Genomic DNA, 13,944 nt, shown 5'->3' with positions numbered 1-13,944 from the left:
AGACAAAACTGGGAAGGTGGGTAGCAATGAACTTGAGAGAAATCCAGAGGATTGACCAAAGGACAGAGTTGCTTTGACCCCAGAATTCACCCCTGAAATCCTTCCAAAGTGTGAAGGACATTGACCTCCATCTCCTCAGCTCTGTGCTTCCCTTCCCTTCCCTGGGCGGTGGACAGGAGGGGAGCACCAGGAGAAACAATGAGAATAAATCATGATGTTATAGGAAGAACACAACAGAACACACCTGGAATTTCCTTTTAGTTCTGCACACGCTGACTGTGGACTTTAGGCAAGATACTGAACTTTTAGTCTCAGTTGTTTCACTTGTAAAATGGGGTAATAAATTCTATATCACCGAGTTTTGGTTTGTGAGAATTAAATGAGATTAATATATGCCAAGTGCCTGCACAGAGAGGGTGTTAAGTTAACAGTGATTGTCCTTCTGCCCCAGTAAAGGAGGTTTATCACCTCAATTATCATAGAGGGCCACAGCCCCCTGCCTCCAGCACTTCATTCATTTGACAAATATATACTATTTACTTCTTATTATGACATGGGGCCTGAACTGATGACCCTGTGCCCTTGGTCCTCTGGGTCTGGGAGAATTACTGTCTTTCCCATCAGCACATGCTGACACTATGTGTACTTCCTGTGTTTCCAGCTCTCTATTGTTACTTCCAAGATGGACCATGGCTTGCATTTCTTTGTATCTGCCATAAGCATCTAAAAGCATCTTTTCCCTAGCAACCCTCCGTCAGCAAATGCAGCTGTGCTGATTCGCCAGGTTCATAGTCAGTGCCTGTATGCTGGGCACTTTCACACTGACCTCACAACAAACCTGAGGGGCAGGTATTGCTTCCATTTTACAGGTGAGGAGACTGAGGCTTAGAGAGACTGAAGTTACTTCCCCAGGTATGGCCAGCCCTGAGTCCATGCAATTCATTTTTTTAAAAAAAGACTCACTGGCTTGCCTTTAATTAGTTTTAACCCTTAAGCTTTTAAAAGTGGAATTAATCAGAGGGCAAGGGTGTAGAGGAGTAATTTTCCAACACTCCTCTTATAAACTCATATTTCAGATTCTTCTTTGGAGTAAACAGACTCTTCCCTGCTTACAAGGTCATTTCTGAGTTGCAAAAAATCTCTCCATGGTTTTTCCCTATATTCCGCCATTCAGTCTTAGCTGCCACAGTCAGACAGACAGAAAGCACGAGGTCCCTTTTTTCTTGCCTCTGCAGTGGAAACCTTAGCAGCTCCAGGTCTGGCAAATAGATTTGTCCTGCAATTTGTTGTCACTGTGTGGGGCTGCTGCTCACTTCTTCTCAGTCAGAGGCATTTGGGAGGGCATGCTCATTCCCCTTGGCATCCTGAGAACCATTGTACACCCACCTTCATTTCTGTGTCTGTTCCAGAATGTCTGTAAACCCGCAGAGGAGCCGAGGCGCCCGCCCACACTGCAGGAGATCAAGCAGAAGATTGCCAGCTACAACAGCCGGGAGAAAAACTGCCTGGGCATGAAACTGGTGAGCAGGCCTGCCCACCCCGTCCTCCCCTCAGCCCCCCACCCCTACCTCCTATCACCCCATGCCCACCCCATGCCCACCCCACCCCCGGCTCCACACCCTCTTCCTGTCTGGCTCCTCCGCTGTCTCTCTGGATTCTGGGGCTACCCCCTTGAGGTCCCCTTTCTTTGGGCCTCTGGAGGCCTCAGGGGTTGTAGAAGGCGGATAGCCTGGGCTGCCAGGGCTTCCTGTGCTTTAGGGAAACAGAATGGGCTTTAGAGGAACATACAGATTCAGTCTCTGGCTCTTCCCCTTTTCCCCTTGTGACTTTGAGAAAGTTTCTTAACTTCTCTGAGCCTCAATGTAAAATAGTGGTGAAATGCCCTTTTGTCAAAGTTCTCGTGAGAATTAAATGATATACAACGGCCAAGAGTCTGGCTTTGCTTGCCTCCAGGAAGCCCTGGACGGGCATTACCAGCTCCTGTTTCTACCCGTCTAGGTGGTTGCACAGGTACAGCCTGTGTCTGGGGGAAGCTTCCTTAGGTTGTGCAGAGCTCAGAGGGGCAGGCACCCACTTTGTACCAGGTTCAGAACGGCCCTCTTCAGTGGGGAAGAGAGGCCCTGCCCCCTGCTGGTGGCTGGCAGCAACTGGCTCTTTGGGGCTTCAGCCAAATGAGGCGCCAGAAAATCCCGTCACAGATGGGCTGCTGGTTTCTGGAAAGAGGCCACTCCAGACCCTGCCTCTTAGAGTGGGAACTCACCTAAGGCAATCGGCGTCTGTCTGGTGATAGATTTGGGGTAGGCCGCCTGAGTCTCCCGGGAAGGACAGCCACAGTAGCCCGTGTCCTCTCTGGTAGCTAGATACTGTGGGCCTTCCCCTGGTCCAGTGGGGGGAAAGGTGTCTCTGCCCCTCAAGCACCCCCAGAAGGAACTCGGGGAGACAGGTGGGGTGGCACTGCCCTCACCTGTTAGAGAGGGCCCGCCCTCAGGGTGGCCTGAGTGGCAGATAGGATCGTGCAAAACAGACCCATCCTGCCCCCCATGTGACATCCCCCCACTGGCAGAGTGAAGACGGCACCTACACAGGTTTCATCAAAGTGCATTTGAAACTTCTGCGTCCTGTGACGGTGCCTGCCGGCATCCGGCCCCAGTCCATCTATGACGCCATCAAGGAAGTGAATCTGGCGGCCACCACGGACAAGCGGACGTCCTTCTACCTGCCGCTCGATGCCATCAAGCAGCTACACATCAGCAGCACCACCACCGTGAGTGAGGTCATCCAGGGGCTGCTCAAGAAGTTCATGGTCGTGGACAATCCACAGAAGTTTGCACTTTTCAAGCAGATACACAAGGACGGACAAGGTATGAGAACGCAAGCTCCCACCCAGAAACCACCTCCCCAATTTTGTGCCCCCTACTAACCCACCAGGCCTGGAGGGAGGAATGGCTCTCTCCGGGTACCACAGTGAGGCCATCCGTGTGGCATCAGCTCTGTGGAAGGGCACATCGCATTCTGTGCCAAGAGTTGGACATGGAGCTCGTGTCACTCACTGTGCCCCTCAGTCCATGTGACTTCAGGAAAACCACACCCTGGGCCCCCACTTCCTAATCTGTGGAATGGGAGAGAATCCTCCCCACCGCTCCTAATCTTTTGGGAGATGACGTGAATGGAAATGTGCTTCAAACTCTAAATAATCACCAAAGATAAAGGTTATTTCCCTTTTTATTCTTGTCAGGTTCATTCCCTTAGATTGAAAGGACAGCTACCTCCAGTTATAACCACCCCACCTCTGTATGTCCAGTCTGTGCCACCCATCCCGGGCCCTGCCCCCCTTTTCCCCAGACGAGCCCTCAGCCCCTCTCTTGGTTTGCAGTGCTCTTCCAGAAGCTCGCTGTTACTGACTGCCCCCTCTACCTGCGCTTACTCGCTGGGCCTGACACGAATGTGCTCAGCTTTGTGCTAAAGGAGAATGAGACTGGAGATGTGGAGGTAGGCCTGGGCCCCTTTGCTGGTGTGCAAACGCAGCCCTCTTGGCACAGTGGGTGGGTACAGGTGGGCACTACCCTCCCTGCCCCACATATGTGGGGCCATATGGCAGCAGGAAAACGACTTGAGAAAGTTGAGTTGGGTAAGTGCTGGGCCTGGGTTCTGTGTTTAATCCAGGATTGTCAGCACCCTGGGGTGGCAAGTCAGGGCCTGTGTCTGGCCAGGCCTGTGGAAAGAGATTTCATGTGCTTTATTTCTGAAAACTCAGAGTGGAGGGAGACCAAGAAACGCCTTGGGTTCAGCCCAGGTTGCTTTGCTCCAGGGAGGCCTGAGGCCCAGCAAGCGCCATCTCTGGGTTCCACTGGGCATGGGTAATTTTGAGCCATTTGTCTCTCCTTGTTTCTTAAAAACTGACTGCACACCCCGCAGAGGGAATGATCCAGGCTGCTGGTATAAACTGGGCTGAAACCAGCCAGGTGTTCCCCGTGGTCTGGGATACTTGGGAGGTGGAGCCATGTGACCAGGAACAGGGGAATGTCTCACAGTGTTCGTCACACTGCTATCAGTGGAAGCCTAGGGTTTGGGGGAGCCTTCTTGGGGGAGTCACTGTGGAGATTTGGGGGACCTAGGCAGGTGGGGATCTGCGCCCTCTCCCCACTTCAACCAGGCAGTTCTGCTTCCATCTGTTTCATATATTGGCGTCTGTGGACGATTTTGTTTGGAAAAACTATTCCACTGAAAATGAACACTACTGGCTCAGTGGAAAGTTCACAGGCCTGGGAGTTTAGAGACCTGGGTCCTGGACCTAGTTCTGCGGCCACAGCTCTGCGACCGTGGTTACAGCGCCTTCCCTCTGTGGACTTCAGTTTTCTCATTTATGCCATGTGGGGATGACACCAGCTAAACCTTACTTCTCATTTGTGCTCAAAGAACTTAAGAGTCGAAACTCCTGGTGCCCAGGGACCTCAGCTCTGGTTCAGCCTGAGAGGGCAGTTCCCATCAAGCAGGTCTGGGCCAGCCAGGCTCTGCAGAGCTTTGCAGGTTACATTATCTCATTATCTCCTCTGCCAGCCAAGGAGGGTAGATACCCTCATTCCATGGGTGATGAGAAGGGTGGAGTGATGAGTTTTAAGTCACATGGTGGAGTCAGGCTGAGACCCAGGCTCCTGAGTGCAAGTCCAGCTCTCCTTCAAATCCTGAGGGTCTGCACGTTGGGAGCCTCTGATCACCCCGGCAGACGGATGAGACAGGCCAGCATGCTCCCTGGACGGTCATAGCATCTCTGTTAAGATCTCAGCTGCAAGAGAGAATATTTAACATTATTGATTCTCCCAATAAAAACATAGCTCATGGACTAGTACCTCTTGGTGATGAAATACCAGGATGTGAAATGTCATTGCTTGTGTGACATGGAAAATGCAAGCTGTATTCACTGCACCTGTCTAGTCCATAGCAGACTGTGTGCAGCTGTGTGAAGATGGAGGCAGCAGGGCCCCTTGGGTGACTTCTAACCTGTCTCCTATTCTGTTTCTCCCCCACCTCCCTCTCGTCTCGCAGTGGGATGCCTTCTCCATCCCCGAGCTCCAGAACTTCCTAACAATCCTGGAAAAGGAGGAGCAAGACAAAATCCAACAAGTGCAGAAGAAATACAACAAGTTTAGGCAGAAACTGCAGGAGGCCTTAAGAGAGTCCCAGGGCAAACCCGGCTAACCGGCCCGGCTCCCTCTGCTCCCAGTGCCCGCGGATTTATTTGTATTATTAATTATTATTTTGCAACAGACATGTTTTCTCAGGACACCTCTGGCGGGTGCATTTGAGCCCGCCCAGCAGTCCCAGACGTGGCACAGGTGTGTGTGTGGGGCTGGGTCCTGCACACGCCGTGCAGCGCCCTTCAGCACACTGCCAGGGAGCAGCACTCGTGTGAAAGGACAGCCACTGTCCCCTCGCAGTCTGCAAGCCTTTCACAAACCAAATAGCTGCCTCTCTCGTCACCAGACTGGAACTGTTCACACCAGCCGGCAAAGAAAGAAAAAGGGGGTTAGAGATGTATGCTATTCCTCTGGCTTTTATGCTTCAATTTCCCTCTTGCTACCCGCAGTACCTTTATTTATGAGTCAAAAGTTGTAGCATATTCCTTTAGCAGGTCTGAGCTAAGCCCCCAAGAGCAGGACGGTGCTCATAAACAGATTGTCGCCTACGGGCCCCTGATGCTCAAGTCTGGAGCACCGGAGCTGAGGTTGGCTCAGAGATTTCCGGAAATGCTGCAGCCTGCCCTGACCCTGCTCTCATCTCCCAAGTGTGCACATAAACCCAAAGGCATATACACCTGCGTATGGGAGGTACTTAGCCACGTCTTTGTCACCAACTGTTTGTTTTTAAGTTACAACTTTGAATTTAATATTGCCGTCATCCTCCTGTTTTCACTAAGGGGAAACCAACTCTTTACCATTTTAGAAGTCTCCTGCTGAGTACGGAAATCAGGCAGTCAGAGAAAGCCAAAAAGTATTGCCGAGAAATGTGTCCAAGTGGTCTTCAGCCTTCCCCCAGCTGGAGAACAGGGGAGGACCTGGCTGCCTTGGTTTCCCCTGGGCCTCCAGCACTGCCTCCTCCCACGGGCACTGTGGAATCTCCAGGTGCTGCCAGAGGAGCTGCCTTGATTACAGAGGGGGAACATCCAACTCAGTCAACTTGGAGTCCTTTGTGTTCCGAAGCACAGGCCAGCCGGGGCATTGCCCTCAGTGAGCGTGGGGCTGGCCCTCCCGCTGACCTCAGTGCCTTTTTGTTTCCAGAGAGACAGGAGCAGGGTGCACATGCTTAAAGCTCTGCCGCTGGTTTGCTCCTGACAGCAAGTGGACCATGGCAGGGTGGGAGACGAGGCCAGGAGAGCTCTCCCTCCCGGTGTGGGGTGAGCTCACAGCCCTTCTTCCTATGAAGGTCCTGTGCTTTGAGTCCCGGAAATTATGTCAAACCACATTGACACGGCGGATCACATTCCCAACTCTACATTTGTACTGGAGTTTTGTTTAGGTCCAAACTTAAAAGTAAACGAGCCAAACAACTCAAGCAAGTAGCCAGGATGCAAAGACAGTCCAGTGCAGAGGGAGGGCTTGTAACTGTCGAACAGGACCGATTTCCAACCCAGCCTCTGAGAGAACATTTCTTCGACGTCCTCGGCCTTCCCAAGTCCCTTTGGGTGGTTTCAAGCCCAAGCTTCTTTGTGTAGCCTCAGAAGGTCCCTCCCTGGCTGTTGCTGAGTCCACACTGCCCGGATCCCAGAAAGAATGCTGATCCCCCGTCATAGAAACTGTGCGAGTCTTCAGAGCTGCAAAAGCAAGACAGGCGAGCAGCTTGAAAAGATTTTTGGAACCACAAAACCCTGGTGACCTGCCATCTCATGCTCAGCCTTATCACTTCCCTCCCTAAAGACTCTCTTGCCTGCTGTATATTAAAGGGAGTGGGTAGAGAGTCCTGTTCCTTCATGCTGCATGTCCTTTACATGAATAGAAGGCACGGCTCCTGCTGCGACTGCTGTGAATGCTGCTGAGAACCTCCCGGGGATGGGGGTGGCTATTTTATTTTTGAGAAGAAAAAAAAAGTCATGTACATATATATCATTAAGGCAAATAGCTATATATAAAGAGATAGGGGTGTTTATGAAATAAGAAAATTATAAGAAAATTCAGACTTTATCTAAAGCACAGTTAGACCCAGGACCCAAGCTGAGGTCCGTGCCTCTGAAAACAGTATGGATCAAGTTCCCTCCAGAGGTGGGTATGACCGCTGGTAGTGCCTTCTGTCGTCGTGTCAGCCAGTGTGTAAGTGTTCATCTAAGGATATTTTCTCTTTAAACGTCTTTCTTATATGAGTTAAAAAAAAAAAAAAGTAATAAAAGCTTGTTGCAAAAATGATTCAGACTGGTGACCTCGTCCTTGAACTTCACCCTCTCATGGAAGTTGGGAGCTGGGAGAGAGACTGGGAACCAAGAAAAGCGCATCCTTCTTGGCAGTCAGATTTTCTTTTGCCAGCAAAGAGAGGCATGAAGGCTACTGTTCAAATATTCTTGAGAAAACTCTACAAATGCATGGGCCAGAGGGTGCTGCCTCGGTGACTGGCTATTCTACATCCCCATGGAGCAGGAGAGGAAAGGGGGCCTATTACAGAAAGAGATACTGAGTTAGAAAAGAAGAGGGCTTTTGGGAGCTAAACATGCTTAAACACCAGGACAGGCTACTGAGGTAAGCAAGGATTCTCCAATTTTTTCTTCTTCTTTTTTTCTTCCTATTTATTCTTTATTATTATTATTATTCAAGTGTAGTTAACACACAATATTATATTGGTTTCAGGTGTACTACATAGTTATTCAACATGTATATACCTTATGAAGTGATCACCCCAATAAGTCTAGTGCTCTCTGTCACTGTACAAAGTTTTTATAATACTATTGTTGACTACTGTGTTTGTGCTGTAAATTACATCCCCACGGCTTATTTATTTGATAACTGGAAGTTTGTACCTCTTGTTCCCCTTCACATTTTCACCTATCTCCCATGGACAACCTTCCATTTGTTTTCTTTATCTATGAATCTGTTTCTGTTTGGTTTGTTCATTTATTTTGTTCTTTAGATTTCACATATAAGTGAAATATTATGTATTTGTCTTTCTCTGTCTGACTTATTTCACCTCTAGATCCATCCATGTTGTCACAAATGGTAAGATTTTATTCTTTTTTGAGGCCAAGTAATATTCAGTTGTATAAATGTACCACATATTCTTTATCTAATCATCCATTGATGGGCACTTAGATGGCTGCCATATCTTCACTATTGTAAATAACACTGCAATGAACACAGGGGTGCATATATCATTTCAAATTACTGTTTTGGATTTCTTCAGATAAATACCCACAAGTAGAATTATTGGGCCACAGGTAGTTCTATTTTTAATTTTTTGAGGAATCACCATACTGTTTTCCATAGTGGATACACCAGTTTGCAATCCTACCAGCAGTGAACAAGAGTTCCCTTCCTCCATACCCTCGCTAACACTTGTTTGTTGATTTATTGATGATAGCCACCCTGACAGGACTGAGGTGGTATCTCATTGTGGTTTTAATTTGCATTTCTCTGATGATTAATGATGTTGAGCAGTTTTCATATGTCTATTGGCCATCCATATGTCCTCTTTGGAGAAATATCTGTTCAGTTCTCTACCCATTTTAAAAAAAGATTTTTAAATTTATATACAGCTAACATACAATATTATATTCGTTTCAGGTATACATCATAGTTATTCAACAGTACCCACCTAGCTGTATGCAGTGTTATTACCACATTACTGATTATATTCCCTCTGCTAAAGAAGTGATCACCATGATAAATCCAGCAACCATCTGATACTACTACACTATCACAATAATTGATCTTTTCTCCCCTTTTTAAATTTTTCAATTAGAATTGATATTCACTATTATTTTATATTAGTTTCAAGTGTACAGCACAGTGGTTAGACATTTATATAATTTAGGAAATTATCCCCCTAACTAGGTCAATCTGGCACTATACAGTTTTTATCATATTATTGATTATATTCCCTATGCTTTACTTTACATCCCCATGACTATTTTGTAATTACCGATTTGTATTTCTTAATACCTTCACCTTTTTCACCCTGCCCCCAACCTCATTCCTATGCACAATACATGGTTATTACAATGTTATTGACTATATTCCTTATGCTGTACCCTACATCCCCATGACTACTGTATGACAACAAACTTGTACTTCTTAATCCTTTCCCCTCTCACACATCCTTAACCCCCCCTTCCATGTTAAAGAAGTCCCTCTAAGATTCCTTGTAATGCTGGTTTGGTGGTGACAGACTCCTTCAGCTTTTTCTTGTCTGGGAAGCTCCTTATCTGTCCTTCAATTCTAAATGATAACTTTGCTGGGTAGAGTAATCTTGGTTGTAGGTCCCTGCTTTTCATCACTTTGAATATTTCCTGCCAATCCATTCTGGCCTACAAAGTTTCTGTTGAGAAATGAGGGGACATTCTTATGAACACTCCCTTGTAGATAACTAACTGCTTTTTTCTTGCTGCTTTTAAGATTCTCTTTTTGTCTTTAACCTTTGGCATTTTAATTATGATGTGTCTCGGTGTTGGCCTCTTTGGGTTCATCTTGTTTGGGATTCTCTGCGCTTCCTGGGCTTGTATATCTATTGCCTTCACCAGGTCAGGGAAGTTTTCTGTCATTATTTCTTCAAATAGATTTTCAAATCCTTGCTTTCTCTCTTCTTCTGGCATCCCTATAATGCGAATATTGGTACGCTTGATGTTGTCCCAGAGGCACCTTAAACCCTCCTCAGTTTTTTGGATTCTTTTTTCTTTTTGCTGCTCTGGTTGGGTGTTTTCTGCTACCTTATCTTCTATATTGTGGTTTGGATCCTCTGCTTTATATAATCTATTGTTGATTCCCTGTAATATAGTCTTCATTTCCATTATTGTATCCTTTATTTCTGACTGGTTCTTTTTCACGGTTTCCATCTCCATTGTCGTGCTTCCTATCTCTCTGTTGAAGTTCTCCCTGAGGTCACTGATCATTCTTATAACCAGTGTTTAGAACTCTGCATCTGATAAGTTGCTCATTTCCATTTTGCTTAGTTCTTTTTCTGGAGTTTTGTTCTGTTCTTTTATTTCAGACATGTTTCTTTGTCTCCCCATTTTGGTTGCCTCCCTGTATTTGTTTCTATGTATTAGGTAGGGCTGCTCTGTCTTCTGGTCTTAATAGAGTGGCCTTAGTAGGTGTGCTGTGGTCTTCAGTGGTGCAGTCTTTCTGGTCACCTGAGCCACACACTCCAGGTGTGTCCCTTGTGTGGGTTGTGTGTGCCCTCCTCTTGTAGTTGAGCCTCAGTTGATAATTGCACATCAATGAGAGGGACTGACCCTAGGGCTCACTGGTTGTGAGGACTGGCCTTGACCTACAGTGGAAGGGTTGTTGTGCAGGGGCTGACCCTACAGAGCAGGATCTGCTTCAGCAGGACTCTGGTACCTGCCCAATCCACCCCTTGGCTGTGTCATACTTGGAGGAGGCTGGGTAATGCTCCAGCTCATTTCAAAGCTGGACACTGGGGACGCCAGCCCCAGGACCACCTTGGAGGGGATCTGCTTTAGGTCAAGTTCAGCCACAGCCCATGCCCAACACAGGGCCACCTGGCAGGAGCCACAAAGAAATCTGCAGATGGCTGCCACCCATGCCATGCTTGGAAACACCTTGAGAGGCCAAGCCACAAACCAAGGCTGGCTGCCACTAGTGCCACACTTAGGGCTGCTTAGCCAGAGGTACAGGACACACTCAAGCCAAATGCTGCTTGTCTGGATTCCACAAAACTTTCAGTTACTCTAGGAAACTCTGCAGCTTAAGCCAAGGCAGGTGGTCTGCACAAAAAAGCCCCTGGAAGCAGCCTGGGTATGCCTGAAAGTTGGGCAGGGCTGGGTCTCCAATCGCCAGGGCGTGGCAAACAAATGGCAGAGACTCAGATATGGCAGCTGCCTGCATCCACATGCAGGAAAGCCTCAGCAAAGAAAGAATAGCTTCCGCCAGCTCCCCATCCAGGAGAAAACCGCCTCTCCAGCCCCTGTCCCAAGCCAGACAAGGGGGGGTGGGGAACAATCTGTATGTCCCTGCTGCCTTCCAGCTGCTGGTCCAGTGGAGCAAGAGGTCCCAGCTCAGAACAAGTGATTCCATTGGTGGGTAAGTCCATGCATTGTCCCTTTTAGAGGAGCACTTGTGAGTACAGTCACACTTAGTCTCACTCAGTCACAATCTCCGCTGGTTTTCACAACCAGAAATTATGGGGACTTCTTTCCCTGGCACTGGAACACTGGGCTGGGGTGGGGCTGGGACCTCTCGCTCCTCTGGGGGATGGGAAGGGAACTCCACAGCCAAAATATCCCTCCTGATCTTTCATGGTCACACATGGGTGTGGGACCAGCCAGTTCCGCGTCTCTACCCCTCCCACCAGTCTGGAGGTGGCTTCTTCTGCGCATCATTAGTTGAAAGGCTTCAGTTCAGCTTGATTAGACAATTCTCAATAATGGTTGTTTTCTAGATTAGTTGTAATTTTGATGTGGTTGTGAGCGAAGGTAAGCACAGCATTTACCTACCACGCCATCTTGGTTCTCCTCTGCGATATTTTTAAAGAAAGACTGCAGTGCCAGCCAAGGCCAGCTACCTACTGCCGAAAGAGCCTCTGATGTTGTGCGAGTTGGGTGGGTCAGGGGTCCCGGGGAGTCATCAGGGTGGCATGAGTGGAATTCACCAAGCCAATGCAGATTCAGTTTTAACTGTGTGGAGAGAGCTCAACACAGGGTCAGTGGCCACTGTCCCTCCAGCCCTCATCATGCAACCCCAAAAGTCAGTCTCTCTCTGTGTATCACCTGCGCCCCCCAAGCTGCTGTCCCTCCACTGGAGCCCATGGTGAGTGCCTGGGAGCAAGTGAGTCTGTGCACGGGCCCTTTAAGGGGACACTTGCGTTTCCAGTAGCCTTCTGTCTCACCCTTATGGACGAATACCTACTTATTTTCATAGCTGTATGTTGTGGGGGTCCCTCTCACCAGCACTGGTGCTCTGGGGTGGGGAGCCCATTGTGGGGGTGGGACCCCTCACTTCTCACAAGGAACTTCTGCAGCTGAGATATCCCTCCCAATTCTCAACCACCACATAAGGGTGTGGGGTCAGCCCTTTTTGCATCTCTGCCCCTCCTACCAATCTTAGCATCCATAGTTATGAGTTCTGTTCAGCTAGTCTTCAGATGGTTCTCCAGGTTGATTGTTCTGTAATTTAGTTGTAATTTTGATGTGGTCATGGGAGGAGGTGAGCACAGCATTTACCTACTCTGTCATATTGACTAGAACTCATATATCTTTTCAAATTAGTGGTTTCGTCCTCTTCAAAAACAAAACAGAACCCCCCCCCAAAAAAACACACACCCAGAATGGAATTGCTGCAACATATGGTAGATTTATTTTTAGTTTTCTAAGGAATCTCCATACTGTTTTCCATAGTGGCTGCACCAATTTACATTCCCACCAACAGTGCACAAGGGTTCCCTTTCCTCCACATCCGCTCCAACACATATTTGTTGACTTTTTGATAATAGCCATTCTGACAGGTGCGAGGTGATAGCTCATTGTAGTTTTGATTTGCATTTTCCTGATGATCAGTGATGCTGAGCATCTTTTCATGTGTCTGTTAGCCACCTGTATAGCTTCTATTTCTTAGGATTATAGGCATAATGCTCAAGTGAAAGGACCATTTTGGTCATATAATCTAGCCCTCTATAGGCATACCTCACTTTATTGTGCTTCACAGGTGTTGCCTTTTGTACAAATTGAAGGCAAGACCCTCTACCATCACTAAGATTACAACTCAATTTATTGTGATACTTGCTTAATTATGGTCGTCTGGAACCAAACCCACAATATCTCCAAGACATGCCTAAGTATCAAAATAAGATAAGAATGTAGTTGAAAGTTTAAGATCATCTCACTTGGAGGAAGAAGGCTAGATTATATGACCAAAATGGTCTTTTCACTTGAGCATTATCTAACTTCCATCAAAGTGCTCTTTGGAACATTTCAGAAATCATGAAAACAATGACATAAAAGTTATTAAAAAGAGTCTTGCCTTCCTTCCTGTATTGATCACACATAATGCAATGAATGGGGACCCTCGGGCTTTTAGGGGCTCATCAGAGCTCATTCAGTTCACTCCCTAACTCCCTGTCAGAGAGACTGTCCAATAAACATTCTCCAAATTATCCCAAAATGGGGCTGTGGGGACAGAGCCCCAGAAAGTAGTTTACAGGCTCTCGGCCTCACGTGGAAAGGTGCTGGCTTGGGTAGTGGATGGCCGTCGGCTGTGGCTGATTGGCTGTCGGCTGTGGCCGGTTAGCCGATTGGCCGCTAATATAACTGCTGCGGCCACGGAGGAGAGCCGAGGCTTGCCGACGAGCTGAGGAGAGCGGAAGAGAGCAGAGGAACAGAGTCGAGGAGAGTGGAGGAGAGTCGTCAGTCGTTTGGCGGAAAGGCTGACGGCAGGTCGCGCGTCCGGTTGGCCCAGCCTCCAGTGAGACTATAGCGATATGACTCCCCTACCTATGGCTCCGTGGGTGTTCCTTTTTGGCCTCACCATATCCTGCGTTCTTATGTGGGGAGCGGGACCAGAGCCCCCGCAGGCCGCCCCGCACGACAGGGCATATCTGTAATATTTGTTCACCACCAAGAAATGTATTTTTCAGTAATTTTGCCAAAACATAGAAATGAACCGGTTTCTACTTTTCATTGAAACTCATTGGTTTTAAGTTCAAAGTTCTAAGTTTGACCTTGATATAATTTGGCTTAGCTCATAAAAAAGAATGCGTTACACAGCCTAACTCCCCCTTGCCTTTTTACATGTACCT

At 47.8% G+C, this 13,944-nt stretch overlaps 1 protein-coding gene across 2 annotated transcripts in view; it reads left to right on the top strand.

Annotated features, from left to right (window-relative positions):
* Nucleotides 1-7,394, top strand: part of RASSF5 (Ras association domain family member 5) — a 69,687-nt gene extending 62,293 nt beyond the window's left edge. For both annotated transcript variants that reach the window (XM_019752477.2, XM_019752478.2), the window contains 4 exons: nucleotides 1,410-1,520; nucleotides 2,564-2,861; nucleotides 3,374-3,489; nucleotides 5,044-7,394. In XM_019752477.2, the coding sequence (XP_019608036.2) occupies nucleotides 1,410-1,520; nucleotides 2,564-2,861; nucleotides 3,374-3,489; nucleotides 5,044-5,196 (678 nt within the window). In that variant the 3' untranslated portion in view covers nucleotides 5,197-7,394. The remainder of the gene's footprint in view (nucleotides 1-1,409; nucleotides 1,521-2,563; nucleotides 2,862-3,373; nucleotides 3,490-5,043) is intronic.
* The last annotated feature ends 6,550 nt before the right edge of the window (nucleotides 7,395-13,944 follow it).

Source organism: Rhinolophus sinicus, linkage group LG17, assembly GCF_036562045.2.
Source record: "Rhinolophus sinicus isolate RSC01 linkage group LG17, ASM3656204v1, whole genome shotgun sequence".
Lineage (NCBI taxonomy): Eukaryota > Metazoa > Chordata > Mammalia > Chiroptera > Rhinolophidae > Rhinolophus > Rhinolophus sinicus.
This window is presented reverse-complemented; position numbering and strand designations above follow the sequence as displayed.